Consider the following 15,083-nt stretch of genomic DNA (forward strand, 5'->3'; position numbering starts at 1 on the left):
GCGGTACTATACAGAGTAAGCATTACATACAGCAACATTGCTAACATTAGCAAAAAAAATAAATGGCCACCACTTGGATAACATCGCACGATAGTAAAATATCCAATTTTTTATTTTAAGAATTTAAAATGTTGTGCCATAGCAAATCAATGGTATCAAACTATATAGAATGCAAACTCATGTGTGCATTAGTTTGCACGTCGGCTGCCCGTCGGCTGCAAGAGCTGTTTGTGTTCCAGAAGTAACAACTCCTACAGAGGAGCTGATATCATCTTTGTTAATGTTTGAAGTTAGGTCTACTGTCCATTCAGCCCATTGCAAGGTTGCTTCGTGTTACTCGGGTACACACTTATGCAATTATTGTGCAGATCACACGATAAACGACCATTTGATCAGCTATTGCGAGTGTGTCGTACACATCGTATCTGTTGGTTTGGTTTTCTACACTTCCTAAAAAATCACGATTAACGGTAGAACGATGTGTGGCAGTGTGTACGCACTCGCCACCAGCAGCATAGGCAGATATCTGTAGAGTGTACAGAGTCGCAATCTTTTCAGCAGATGGTTATGAGAGATGAAGATCACAGATCTGAAGGTAAATCGTGTAGGTGTGTACACAGGAATCTGCATGGTCATTGGGACTTTCAGTCGTTGGTGAAATTGCATCTGGAGTAAGATTAGAGGTGTGAACTCTGTAGTGTGTGAGAGGCCAGATGTCTTCTGACGTCGCCTTCTGTTTATATTCCGTGAAAGTAACTTCACCCAACAATGGACTTATTTAGAGGCTCTATTAATACTCCAGATGGAGCGAGTGAAACAATCCATCTGAAATAAACCATATTGCTCTTTACAAGGGCGATTCTTAGGTTTTCTTATCATCCGCCGGCCACACTTTCCAGTAATGTCCGTTCAGTCAGTGGCCCATTGTCTGTCTGCCCCCGAGGGATCCTTATAATCTCATCCATCATCTGCAATCTGCCGTACAGAAGTGCCAGCCAGTATTTATAGTTGTTATTCCCCTAAGCATTGTTACTGAACAGTGTATCCAGCATTTCTATCCTGCACTCTCTCCGCACACTGCTGCTACCTGTAGAGTCTGACATTGCCTCTGTCATTGTACCATGTCTGCGAGTCTTTACTCTGCTTGTGGAATTTCTTCTCAATATGCAGCTGCCTCAGGAACTGACGATCTGTCTCGGAGCTCCTGTATGTGACACTGGAGCCACGGTGATGGAGCAAGGTAGATTTATGTCATAATAATTCTAACTTATGCTCAGTGAGCGTTGTTACCTGCTACCTCCTGATACGTGTATAGTGTATGTACTGTATTACCCCTTATCTTTAAATACACAGGGGGCAATGGGTGAGCGAGATTCTCCGATAGATCAAAGGCTGTTTAGTAAGTAGAGTAATACTCCGAATGAAGGGGGTCATCAAAGTAATTGGAGCATTTAACAACCACACCAAGCATGTATCCTTATTGATGCATATTAATATAGTGGAAGAGATATCTTAAATATGTTGGGTCTGTACGTTTACATATAGTTCCTATCTGACTTTGAGCTTTACATAGTTCCAGGAGGAAACTTTCTTCTTCAGTCTAGTAAACACTGATTGTTAACTTGTGTATTGTAACACGTTAAGGTTTAAGGGCCTGATTCATTAAGGATCTTAAATGAAGAGGTATCTTATTTCAGTCTCCTGGACAAAACCATGTTACAATGCAAGGGGTGCAAACTAGTTTTCTGTTTTGCACAGAAGTAAAATACTGACTGTTTTTTCATGTATCACACAAATATCAACTTTAAAATTCAGTTTTACATCAGTCTTCTGTCCTGATATTTTGTGTGTTTCTGTTAACATATTTGTGCATTAGATATAAGGTACCCCGTACCTGTTACAAGTTGGTTATGCAATTTATTTTGTCCTGACTGAAGTTGCATTTTGTGTCTGTGCTGTAATTGTACAGGGGCAAACACAGGATTTACAGAGGGGGGGTTTCCACACCACCAGTGGTTGTGACCAGCATGCATGGGGGCGTGGCTATAATATTAGACAGTGCTTGGCTGTTCTCCAACTCTTCCTATCCCCATAATATACATGGGCAATGCTGCGTGCACTACTGTTAGGTGCACCAGCTCTCCCTTTTCAAGCAGAGCCGTGCGAAGCGGAGGCAGGGTCCAGTCACCTTAATAATACAGTGCCCCAGGCTTGGAGAGGGGTTTCCAGGCACTAGGAAACCCCCCACCCCCCTCGGTTTGCCTATGTTGTACATAACTTTACTGCTGGGCACACGTTTTGCCAATTTCTAGAGAAGAATCCACGCACGTATGGGGTAATATTTTGCTTTCTTATAAAATTTTAAAGCCGCCATTTCTGATTGGATCTCTCTGGAAAGTGATACAATCTACAATCAATAATTTGTAATCGGTTTGTTAAAGATTTGTAATATGTAGTTCACTTTTATTACCAGCCTAAATTTTCCAGATATTATTGGCACAGATCTTTACTGGCCTTTTCGTGTGATACAATTGTCTTAATCTGTGATATCTGCTGCTGTAATTTTGGTGATTTTTACACCTGTTCTACAGGGCTCATGGATGAGATCCTCTTATTTATTAGAACTGATGGTGCAGGATTCTCTATGAGCTGGATTATAGACCTATGTGCTGACAGTCTGAGTTCCTGATGTTTGATATAGACAAATAATTACACACTATGATAGTTACCTGTATATATGTTCTCTGTACTGCCCACTGAACAGGAGCAAACAGCGACCATTCTGCCCAAAGTGGACCACGTGACAGAAGCCCCCAGACTTACAGGTGAGAACCGAGTTTCATCTACTATGTGTAACTGCCCTGGTCAAGGAGCCGGGTCTCTAATATACAGACCACACAATGTGGGTATAGCAGAGGGGGGATTGGAGGAACAGGAGTAAATGTGGGGATTTCTGCAGCTTCCAATGCTTAATCTATATTGCTCAGACTGAGTCTGCGGTATACATTGAGCAATGGGGGAGGGGGGTGCGAGTGATTTAAGGTGGGGCTGACACTGGTAAATTATCAGTAATATTCTTCACTTGTATCTGTCTTGAGAAATGTGGTGATCACCGACCAGATGGCCGCGGATGCCATACAGAGATATGTGTCCTCCAGATTCTGCTGCAGCAGCTCTACAGGAGAGGAGCTGGTTATTAAAGAGTTAACGCAGATTCCACTATACAGAGTACGTATCATTTAAAACTTGCTTAAAAAAAGTTTTAGAATGTATTCAAGTCTCAGTCGCTCCCTCCTGTAGTGCCCCAGTCGCCCCCTCCTTTAGTGCCCCAGTCGCCGCCTCCTGTAGTGCCCCAGTCGCTCCCTCCTGTAGTGCCCCAGTCGCTCCCTCCTGTAGTGCCCCAGTCGCTGCCTCCTTTAGTGCCCCAGGCGCTCCCTCCTGTAGTGCCCCAGGCGCTCCCTCCTGTAGTGCCCCAGGCGCTCCCTCCTGTAGTGCCCCAGGCGCTCCCTCCTGTAGTGCCCCAGGCGCTCCCTCCTGTAGTGCCCCAGTCGCTCCCTCCTGTAGTGCCCCAGGCGCTCCCTCCTGTAGTGCCCCAGTCGCTCCCTCCTGTAGTGCCCCAGTCGCTCCCTCCTGTAGTGCCCCAGTCGCTCCCTCCTGTAGTGCCCCAGGCGCTCCCTCCTGTAGTGCCCCAGGCGCTCCTTCCTGTAGTGCCCCAGGCGCTCCCTCCTGTAGTGCCCCAGGCGCTCCCTCCTGTAGTGCCCCAGTCGCTCCCTCCTGTAGTGCCCCAGTCGCTCCCTCCTTTAGTGCCCCAGTCGCTCCCTCCTTTAGTGCCCCAGTCGCTCCCTCCTGTAGTGCCACTGGGGCTCCCTCCTTTAGTGCCGCAGGGGCTCCCTCCTGTAGTGCCGCAGGGGCTCCCTCCTGTAGTGCCGCAGGGGCTCCCTCCTTTGGTGCCGCAGGGGCTCCCTCCTTTGGTGCCCCAGGGGCTCCCTCCTTTGGTGCCCCAGGGGCTCCCTCCTTTGGTGCCCCAGGGGCTCCCTCCTTTGGTGCCCCAGTCGCTGCCTCCTTTAGTGCCCCAGTCGCTGCCTCCTTTAGTGCCCCAGTCGCTCCCTCCTGTAGTGCCCCAGGCGCTCCCTCCTGTAGTGCCCCAGGCGCTCCCTCCTGTAGTGCCCCAGGCGCTCCCTCCTGTAGTGCCCCAGTCGCTCCCTCCTGTAGTGCCCCAGGCGCTCCCTCCTGTAGTGCCCCAGGCGCTCCCTCCTGTAGTGCCCCAGGCGCTCCCTCCTGTAGTGCCCCAGGCGCTCCCTCCTGTAGTGCCCCAGGCGCTCCCTCCTGTAGTGCCCCAGGCGCTCCCTCCTTTAGTGCCCCAGGCGCTCCCTCCTTTAGTGCCCCAGGCGCTCCCTCCTGTAGTGCCCCAGGCGCTCCCTCCTGTAGTGCCCCAGGCGCTCCCTCCTTTAGTGCCCCAGGCGCTCCCTCCTGTAGTGCCCCAGGCGCTCCCTCCTGTAGTGCCCCAGGCGCTCCCTCCTGTAGTGCCCCAGGCGCTCCCTCCTGTAGTGCCCCAGGCGCTCCCTCCTGTAGTGCCCCAGGCGCTCCCTCCTGTAGTGCCCCAGGCGCTCCCTCCTGTAGTGCCCCAGGCGCTCCCTCCTGTAGTGCCCCAGGCGCTCCCTCCTGTAGTGCCCCAGTCGCTGCCTCCTGTAGTGCCCCAGTCGCTGCCTCCTGTAGTGCCCCAGTCGCTGCCTCCTGTAGTGCCCCAGTCGCTGCCTCCTGTAGTGCCCCAGTCGCTGCCTCCTGTAGTGCCCCAGTCGCTGCCTCCTGTAGTGCCCCAGGCGCTGCCTCCTGTAGTGCCCCAGGCGCTGCCTCCTGTAGTGCCCCAGGCGCTGCCTCCTGTGGTGCCCCAGGCGCTGCCTCCTGTGGTGCCCCAGGCGCTGCCTCCTTTGGTGCCCCAGTCGCTGCCTCCTTTGGTGCCCCAGTCGCTGCCTCCTTTGGTGCCCCAGGGGCTCCCTCCTTTGGTGCCCCAGGGGCTCCCTCCTTTGGTGCCCCAGGGGCTCCCTCCTTAGTGCCTATCAGATAGCAACAAAAATGAAGGAAATTGGCAAACAACCATTTATCTTCATCAATTGTCATGTTCTGCCTATATGTAAATACGCCCCATATATACTCGTTACGTCTTTGTCCACAGTACCGACTGGAGAGTTTCACCGAAACCCGACACAATGAAAAGACGAGCAAACCGTACACTGGTGGGTGAAGGACGTCATAGTTTGTGGTATAATTGTATTTACGTTCGTATACACTACCCACAGGGAACTGCAGCCTCATAATATTACCTGCTGGTCCTGTAACCAACCGCAGTGCCCAGCAGTAATCTGATCACCAATCACCAGATAATTGTACCGTATATTGGTTGTAAGAAGATCCCTGTTGGTCTGTGGGTACAGTCACTTCCTGACCGTACTAACGAGCCCTAATCACAACTAAACCAGTCTGACTGCTCGGCCCAGAGGGTCCCAAAATCTGGATCTCATTCAATTTAGCCCCTAGGTGTGTGACTCCATTGGGCATTGATTGTGCTGGGCAGTGCTGTGGTCCACATGCTGGTCAATTCTATGTAATCTGTGACACATCTGTGGCCTTTTGAATGTGACAGGTCTCTTCTGCCCCCTTGTGGTACAGATTTGAAGAGCATCATTTGTAAGATGACACCTGATGAAGGGACAGCACATTAATGCTTGTATTTTTTTCTTAGTTATTAAATGGTATCACATTCCTTCCAGTTTTTATTTAACCGACCCCAGAATGTCTTGTTCTAGCCCAAGAAATCTACTTCCAAGTAGTTATTGGTAATTTTAGAATAACCGTCTATTATTAGAGAAGAAAAACGTGTAGCTGGCATTAAACGTGTACCACATAGCCACATAAGAGGCTATGTGGTGTGAAGGACGTAGGGGATATCTACTTATATATACATTAGGGGGTACTTGCTAAGAAAAAAAAAAAAAAAAATCGAGAAATTATTGGGTTCTAAATAACCATTTACAGCTTATGGGGTGTAAGTAAAAAGATGGTAAGTCTGGAGTCACTCTCTTCTAAATCGCAGCATCCTGCTCTCTGTAGGTCAGAGGATCGATGGTCCTGACAGAGGGGACCCTCCACAGCTTTGGGACATCGTGGTCCAAACTCCAAATATGTTTCACGAAGGTTCAAAGCGATTGCCTCTTCCTCATTCTGCAGTGGTAAAGGTGAGAGGACAACCTGTATTATAGAGCAGTGCCCTGATGTCTGTGGTCAGAGGGGGGATAGATCAATATATTTCTCTTGTGAATGTCCCCTTTAAATGCAGATGGATAGATTGTAAGCTTTTAGGGCAGCATCCTCTATACTGTCTAGGTCTGTTTGTATTCTTGCTATTTTCTTCCCATGCAAAGCACTGTGCTATATCATCATCATCATCACCATTTATTTATATAGCGCCACTGATTCCGTAGCACTGTACAGAGAACTCATTCACATCAGTCCCTGCCCCATTGGAGCTTACAGTCTAAATTTCCTAACATACACACACACACACACAGACAGAGAGAGAGAGAGAGAGAGAGACTAGGGTCAAATTTTTTCTTTTGATAGCAGCCAATTAACCTACTAGTATGTTTTTGGAGTGTGGGAGGAAACCGGAGCACCCGGAGGAAACCCACGCAAACACGGGGAGAACATACAAACTCCACACAGATAAGGCCATAGTCGGGAATTGAACTCATGACCCCAGCGCTGTGAGGCAGAAGTGCTACCCACTTTGCCACCGTGCTGCCCTATATGTTGGTAATCTATAACCTTTAAGCACCCATTATTGATCTGTTAAGGTTGACGTCAGTCCTGTGCTTGGATACAGCTACAAGTGATATATCTGTGACCTTGATCTGTGTTTCTGCAGGAGTGTCACAAGTGTCAAGGTCGAAAGCGATGTAAGTGTACTGGATGTGGGGGCTCAGGCCAGGTAAGTATGTGAATGACCCCCACCCTTCCTAATCCCCAGGCTGCCTTCTGAATCTTCTGTGTGTGTGTGTGTGTCCCCCAGTTCAGATGCCGCTGCAGCAGCCGTCAGAGATCCAAAAACAAGAGGTGCCATGCCTGTTCCGGGAGCGGAAGGAGGAGGTGAGCGACCTATATAATGAGCCTCTCTTGTTCGTTGTGTATACTCCTTGAGCGGCACCAGTACCCCTGAGTCTTCCTACAGATGTAGGGCACCAAGCCATCTGTACCTTTATAAATATATAATGTACAGAGGGCAGAAAGTAGGTCGGTGGTATAAGGACACAGAGAGGCGGGAGACTTAGGCGCAGAATTCAACGTCCGTTCTGTGACCTCAGACCAAGTCCCTTTTTGTCCCCCTCTGTGCCATGCACCAAAGAGTGGGTTGCAAACTAGATTAGACTGAGAAGTGGTACCTGACAAATTCTGTGTGTCGTGGAAATAAAACCAAGTTCGAATTGGTATTATGCCGCAAAAACACTTCTTTTTTTTCAATCTTTTAGGTGCAGTAAATGTTCTGGACGGGGCAGAAAGGTCTGTGCTTCGTGCAAGGGGGAAGGAAGATTACTTCATTACCAGCAGCTCAATGTCAGCTGGTGAGTGGACTCATCATCATACCGACATCAGAGACCTAAGGACATTTACTAAAGCCTCTAATAATGAAAAACGGAAGCTGTTATTGTCTTCTAAAAAGACAATAAAGTGTTGTTGTATTTTATACACTTATAAATTTAAAGTATCTTTAAGATTAAAACGATGCACACACTAATAAGCCGATTATATATAATGCTTAATATATATATTTTTTTCTCTAAATAAATAAAATTAAAGTACTTCAATAAAAGGATTTGAGTCCATGCAGAGTCACTTACAGTACATAGAGGGGTCACAAGCTTTCATGAGGCTGCAGGTCAAAAACAGTTGTAACAGCGGGATAGAAACTTGTAACACAACACTTCATTACGTCGTTACACAACTAAGGGACGAGTCCTTTATAACAGCAGTTGTATAGTTTACGCAGCTAAAGGAAGGGAAATTAAATGAAAATATTATATATATCTTTGCACATAAACTGAGAATTGGTGCACAGGGAAAATGTTGCTGTAACCTCTAGCGACCGGCCACCGGCTTTCATGGTCTAAGCGGTACTGGGAAAATGCCCTTTTGTACTGGATTGGTTGCCACGGGTTACAGAACCTTTCCGTGTGTCAGAATTGTCCCCCCTTTTATCTTAACATTTTCTTCTCCTTTTATAAATATTTCTGCTTCAGCGTAAAAGCAGCAGATTCCTGACAATGACAGCAAACTCAGATTAAGTGTTACTTTATATATAATAGTCTGTGTTTATGTGGCAGGCCTAGTGTGTATGAAGGGTTAGAAATAGGTGTTTATGGTCTATTTTCGGGAAGGGGGTGCTCCGAGTTAATATGTCTGGGAGGGACATTGAAGAGACAGTGTATTTAGGAGCAGATTCCAAATTTATTAGGTGTATGGAAAGAATGTACATGGGCTCTAAGACGTGTGCAAGGGTCGGGTGATTATATATATATATATATATATATATATATATATATATATATATATATATGATATGATATGATATGATGCTGGCGTGTTACAGATCATCAATCCCATGAGACACAGACCATACACACAGGAGTTTTCGCCTAAGGTAGAAAAGGCCATATCCTTATTTTGTGCAACAAGACAAGTGTTCGATATTTGTTGGTTGACAGGTCCACTTTATTCAGATATAAACATTATCCAAGACTGCTTGAAAACTGCATAAAAATATAAGGTGTGTAATAGCAATGAATGGTTTAGTTGGGACGTTGGACAGTTTGAGGGTCTCTAACTTATTATACTGTTATTACAGGAAGACACTGCAGTCGGAGTTCCTCTCTAAGCCCCCTGCACAAGAGTCCACTTTTCCGTTGAGTCTCTTGCAGAAGGTCTCAGGGGAGGTGATTTTAAAGGACGATGATATGATGGTTTGTGGACACTCTGATTTTGTTATTTTTCCAGTAAAAGTAAAGCACGTATTGTCATGTTGATGTACTAAGAAATCGAATGTATTAAATACTAAGCTTAGTACAAAAGGGTGTAGTCTGTCCCCCCTGTTTTGTTTGGGCTCTGTTTAGTTAATATTATATTCTGCTGTGCTGGGGCAGAACATGGTGGCATCAACGGACCCCATAGCAAAATTTAGGGGGAGTACGCGGCAATGTCACCCTCCTGAGGCCCCCGCTGCACCCCCTGATGTGCATTATCACTGTTACGTTATATCTTACTGGGCATCGTTGCCTCTTGCTGAGTGCAATTACAGGGCAAATATTATGCCGATACATAAGAACCCTGAGATAAATGCAAAAAAAAACAGGCTATTAGTCCTCTTCCCCTATAGCAGACCCTGTTTCCACTAGAGTTCATTCCGGTACCCAGTTCTGGAGTAGTAGAAAGTTACTCTAAAATCTGTGCATCTGGAAAAGGTGATCTATAGGAGCCTAGAAAGAGCTGGGGCCAGGTCCACAAAACCAGAGACATAAAAGCTGGACATGATGGGTCAATTTCCAGGCTAAGGTTGTCAAAACAGCAAAGGTCAAGGCAGGCGGCAAAACTAGAATGGTCCATCCTGGCAAAGGTCAGGGCAGGCGGCAAAACTAGAATGGTCCATCCGGGCAAAGGTCAGGGCAGGCGACAAAACTAGAATGGTCCATCCGGGCAAAGGTCAGGGCAGGCGGCAAAACTAGAATGGTCCATCAGGGCAAAGGTCAGGGCAGGCGGCAAAACTAGAATGGTCCATCCGGGCAAAGGTCAGGGCAGGTGACAAAACTAGAATGGTCCATCCAGGCAAAGGTCAGGGCAGGCAGAGATCAGAACAGGGTCCAAAAACAAGCTGGTTAAGAAGCACAAAATCCCAGCTACTTGATTCTGTGTTTTCGGTTTTGTGATTCCAGCTTATTCAGCTGGCCAGATATGAATGATCAAATCTAATTTTTCATGTGGATATAGCTATATATAAACTATAACTGTTTTCCATTATTTTATGCCCTTTATCTACATGTGGAAGACGATAAAACTACAAAACCAGCAGTGATGTTTGCATTTTAAGTAATCCACATCCCTCTAACGTTCCATCCTGAGCGTTACGCCTCATAACATTTAAGACAGAGCTGTAAACTTTATTGTAACGTGAGATATTCCTCTAATAAACAGGGATTTCTCGAAGGGTATTGTCAATAGTTCTATATCCCCACGTACTTCATATCATTACACAAGTCAGAGTATTGATCCAAAAAATCTTAAAGCAAATCTGTCATCGGGAAACACCCAGAGCTTTTGCATTTTAAAGGGGATTTGTGCCCTTCCCGGTTAGTTTAATGTCTTTGTCTCTTAAAATTTACTTATTGGGGCAACTACAGGAGCTGAAAGCATTTGGAGCAGACACAGATTTCTAAATTAACGTTCGATTCTGATTGGATAACTGCGACACTCATCCAATCAACAGCGGCTTTCAGAAATCTGTCTAGCAGAGGCTTCAATATTTGCATTGCACAATTGTAGGGATCCAAGGGGAGCACATCTATTATCTTTATTTTAAAATTAATTTCAGTTTATACCTCTTCCTGACACAATTTTGCACCCCTAGAAATGTTGCAACTCCCCAATCCAAGAGCCTAGTCAGCCGATTGGATAATCAGGCCCTGGCCTCAACTGTAAAAATACGGGACACATCTGAAATTCCCCGACCTATGGGAGAGATACCTACCACACAGTCACAAGTGCATTAATCTAGGTGTCATGGGTATAAATGTGCTATTCTGCATTTCTATATAGAGCTGATGATCTTTTGTGATGTTATTTTAGCTTCACCCTCCAGCTACATCGGCAGAGTCCTCCGAGACAGCCAACGCCTTTGAGACCGTGTTCCAAGATCACAGAAAATCTTGTGGCTCCTCGTGTCACATCCTGAGGCAGGTACAAAAATGTCTTGTGCTACAATTCCCCGTCGAGTCTGAAAACGTTCCCAGACACGTCTGTGTTGGAATTGCTGATTAGCTCAGAACTAATTGGTTAAGTGTCTGCAATTTGCAGATTGGATCAATGTTATCAGAACTTTCGTTATTTAACCTGGAAACAAAATACAAATTGAATTTCCTCATCAGACCGGAGGATCAGTCTGAACGGTTCATATTAACATCGTTCACACAAAGCCAAGTTCACTCACCTCAGATTAACAGATAATTATTATGAAAGAATCCTGGTATAATGTTCAGTACCAAAGTAATTCATTTAAACGCCCTCCAGTGGTCATTTTTCTGTCTCCAATATAATGTTGGACTATGTAAAATTATAAGATATCTATAAAATCTTTCGGTTTCCTCTAGTATTGTGACATTTTAAGGGCTAAAGTCATTTTTGGATGGAATCCCATAAAATAATCATTGATCCAAAATATTACTTATCTATTACTTCTTCACAACTAATAATAAGATAATTGGTAAGTTATTTTAATGTACATTGCATTTTGTTATAAAAATAAGTCTATATGAAACTTCTAACCTATGTACTTGGGAGCTAAAGACTAATGTATCAACTTAGTTTGAATAGATGGTAGTCTGAGCTCTCCAATCCCCCTCCATTTACCAGTCATTGCAACAGAACTTGGTGGACAGCTAGATCTGCTGTTTTCTGTTTACGTTGTTACAACAATGAGGATCCACTCTGCTAATTTTCTGTCTACGTTGTTACAACAATGTGGATCCACTCTGCTAAACTGTTACCATTAGTACTATAAAGAAACTGATATGGTTTAAATGTTTTTCTTCCCTAAAGCTTTTTTTCCCACTATTAAGTATTAAATGCGCATTCCTAAAGCCTATTGAAAACATTTGGTTGCTGAGTCCAAACAAAATTATGAAAGGGAACAGACCTGTACACACACCCTTTCTGACAAGTGTTTACTTTGCTTCGCATTCATTTTGACATTGCCTAAAGCATTCAGAGGCAGTAATACTCTGTACTGTATGGTGTTCTTTGGGAACACTTATTAAGTACATATTGTACACTGTATACTGTGCTGTAGGGAGGGTTTGAGAGCGCTCTGTTAAAAGCGAGGACAGGCTAAAAGTTTTTTGTCTACGCTTTAAACTACCTTTGTTTTTCAATGCCCGCCTGAATAACCCTAAGGCATCAGAAGGAAAAGGAATACAAAGTTTGCAGATCATCTTATTATCTATTGGGGAATATGAATTAAGTAAAAATTCAGGGGACATCTCTAAGGGACCATACCGCTTGGAAAGGGGTAACACATTGTCCACTTATGTGGCTCATTGTTTCCCTTTTTTGAAAAAAAGATAACACAGAAGGTCGTAGGGACAAAATTGAGGCACATGTTTTGCACTTCTAGAGGTGATCAGGGTTATTCACATGCAAGTAAAGTACAGTAAGTTAAGCATGTTCCTCTGTGATGCAACTTATTCTTGAAATATGTTGGCTACGTAATGTCAAATTTGCAGAAACTTGGTGCATGCTTTTGAGCTGACGATGATTGAGTCTACACCTATGTAGTGTGTGTGTGTCTTAAAATACAAACATGGAAATGCAAGTTTGCATTGATCATAATCAAACAGAGCTTCTTTCCGTCCAACTGCAAATCGAGCCCACAGTGTCTATTTCTTATAGCAATTTGCACCAACTTCTAATTTAATCGTATGAAATTTCTGTTACAAGATGAAGCAGAATATCTTATGAATAGTCTGTTTAAAATCGTTTGACACCCAGAGGCAATATTGCCTGCATATACCTATAATTAGGTAAGCTTCCTATAATCATGTATGATTTATAAATAAATTGCATTTTAACACTGAATTGTGATTGGAATAAATGTGGGCTAGATATTTTCTAAGTCTGAACTACCTAGACACAGCCACAAGATGGTGCTAGATCCTTTATTTTGTTGGTATTGACAGCAGATTCCACTGGTTGATAGGTTTATAATTTGTCAGGATATTATAGGGTTTTAATGTCCTTGTGTTATGGTTTTCTCCCACAGCGTAAGACGGTGGAGGTGATTCCCGTTGCACGCGTGCAGTATGAGTACAGAGGACAGATCTTATCATCCCATGTGTACGGCCGGGAGCACAGAGTCTACGCTAAGCGGAATCCAAATGTTCTCTTCTGTGGCTGCTCCGTAATGTGAGCGCCTGACACAGGCTCCTGGCTTTTATGTCTGTGCCTGGAAGCCATTGCTCCGCATGCTATCTACAAATTGCTTCCAATATGAGGTTACACTCGCTCACAGACAAAGCTTTCACAGTATAATATCTGCTAGCAATAAAATATGAACACTCAGCTATTTAACGGCACCTCTGTATAGCTATGCTGGATACAAGCTCCATTGTAAGAAGACACTGAACTGTAGGGCACACAGTAAACAAACACCACAGCAGCAATTTAATCTGTACCTGCTTTTAGTTACAAGCAATATGAGCCTCACGGCCTGGAGATGTAAGTTTGGATGGGCCAATTTTTTCCTGGGGGCCTGTAGACTGCTGGCTCAGCGGCCTTATATTTCTGCTCTGCGGCGGAGCTTGTGTGTTGTTTCTGCAAATATTAATATGCGCTGTGTAGCTGCAGATAACTGTTTGCCTGAAAGGAATTTATGTGTGTGTTTTTTGTTTTTGTAGTTTATTTGTTTAGTCCTCAAGTAATATTGTAAGACAGCAATAATATAAATTGTATTTTGTATCCTTCCTTTGTTACTCTTTCAATGTTCAACCGAGCCTTTTGCTACTGAAGGCGCCTTAATACGGTGTCCTGTTTGAAAACCTCAAAGTGAAACATTGTGGCAACTGTGTAATAAAGGTTCTCTCACCCAATTAAAGGTTTACTTTCATTTTTCACTTTCAAGGCAGCGCGGTGGCTCAGTGGTTAGCACTTCCTCACAGTGCTGGGGTCATGAGTTCGATTCCCGACCATGGCCTTATCTGTGTGGAGTTTGTATGTTCTCCACGTGTTTGCGTGGGTTTCCTCTGGGTGCTCCGGTTTCCTCCCACACTCAAAAAAAAAAAACATGCTAGTATGTTAATTGACTGCTATTAAATTGACCCTGATCTCTGTGTATGTTATGGAATTTAGACTGTAAGCTCCAATAGGGCAGGGACTGATGTGAGTGAGTTATCTGTACAGCGATGCTGAATTAGTGGTGCTATATAAATAAAAATGATGATGATTTTCTGAACTGATCTGTGGCCAGTACACAATGCACAGCTCCACTCTATTTATTGATCCGTATATAATACATAGCTCCATCCCAGTGACTGGTCTACAATTCAGAGACCCTTTCTCAAAGCAGAACCTACTGCGATGACTAATACAATGAACTATATACACTGCAGAGCTCACAGAAGGACCAGTCAATAACTGCTCTGGTTGCTTGTAATTAGTCTAATAGTATCAGGTGGAAATGGTAAAACGTGAGAAAATGGAAAATGTCTTCAGGAGACCAAGAGGAAGGGCCCTGGGGGCCTCTTGAATAGGATTAGCCCACACTTTCCTGTCTCATTGCAAAATAAACGTCTTTGTCTGGCTATAGCGGATATATCTCTTGTCAAATATAATTTGAAGTAAATTGGTCTGAAAAATCTTTTCAGCTTTTTGCTGGGAAGACAGGAAACCTATAGGAAAATATGGAAGCTTAGACTCGTACAACTCTCACCGAGTCCTCTTACTGAATAGGCCAATTATGGATACTTGGGAGAAGTTGGATCCACAACACCTCTCTCCTCTACCACTCTCACCGATCTCATCTTACGAAACACCGCTAATTCCGCAGCGCTGTAAAGAGAACTCACATCAGTCCCTGCCCCATTGGAGCTTACAGTCTAAATTCCATAACATACAGACACACACACACACAGACAGAGAGACTAGGTTCAATTTGATAGCAGTCAATTAACCTACCAGTATGTTTTTGGAAGCGTGGGAGGAAACCGGAGCACCCGGAGGAAACCCACAGAAAAAAGAGGAAAAACATGCAAACTAGACATAGATAAGGCCAT

At 44.6% G+C, this 15,083-nt stretch overlaps 1 protein-coding gene across 1 annotated transcript; it reads left to right on the forward strand.

Annotated features, from left to right (window-relative positions):
• Nucleotides 1–1,074: 1,074 nt before the first annotated feature.
• Nucleotides 1,075–13,848, forward strand: LOC142100206 (protein SSUH2 homolog). The gene is made up of 11 exons (XM_075184139.1): nucleotides 1,075–1,240; nucleotides 2,765–2,825; nucleotides 3,099–3,228; nucleotides 5,174–5,234; nucleotides 6,109–6,233; nucleotides 6,923–6,985; nucleotides 7,067–7,143; nucleotides 7,524–7,616; nucleotides 8,897–9,011; nucleotides 10,888–10,998; nucleotides 13,076–13,848. Exons 1-11 carry the CDS (start codon nucleotides 1,165–1,167, stop codon nucleotides 13,220–13,222), a joined length of 1,059 nt encoding a protein of 352 aa, XP_075040240.1. The 5' UTR covers nucleotides 1,075–1,164; the 3' UTR covers nucleotides 13,223–13,848.
• Nucleotides 13,849–15,083: the final 1,235 nt, after the last annotated feature.

Source organism: Mixophyes fleayi, chromosome 8 (assembly GCF_038048845.1).
Source record: "Mixophyes fleayi isolate aMixFle1 chromosome 8, aMixFle1.hap1, whole genome shotgun sequence".
Classification (NCBI taxonomy): domain Eukaryota; kingdom Metazoa; phylum Chordata; class Amphibia; order Anura; family Limnodynastidae; genus Mixophyes; species Mixophyes fleayi.

Coding starts and splice junctions, on each gene's coding strand:
- LOC142100206 (XM_075184139.1), top strand. CDS start 1,165: ATGCAGCTGCCTCAGGAACTGACGATCTGTCTCGGAGCTCCTGTATGT. Junction 3,229..5,173: donor CGCAGATTCCACTATACAGA/GTACGTATCATT, acceptor CTTTGTCCACAG/TACCGACTGGAGAGTTTCAC. Junction 5,235..6,108: donor GACGAGCAAACCGTACACTG/GTGGGTGAAGGA, acceptor TGCTCTCTGTAG/GTCAGAGGATCGATGGTCCT.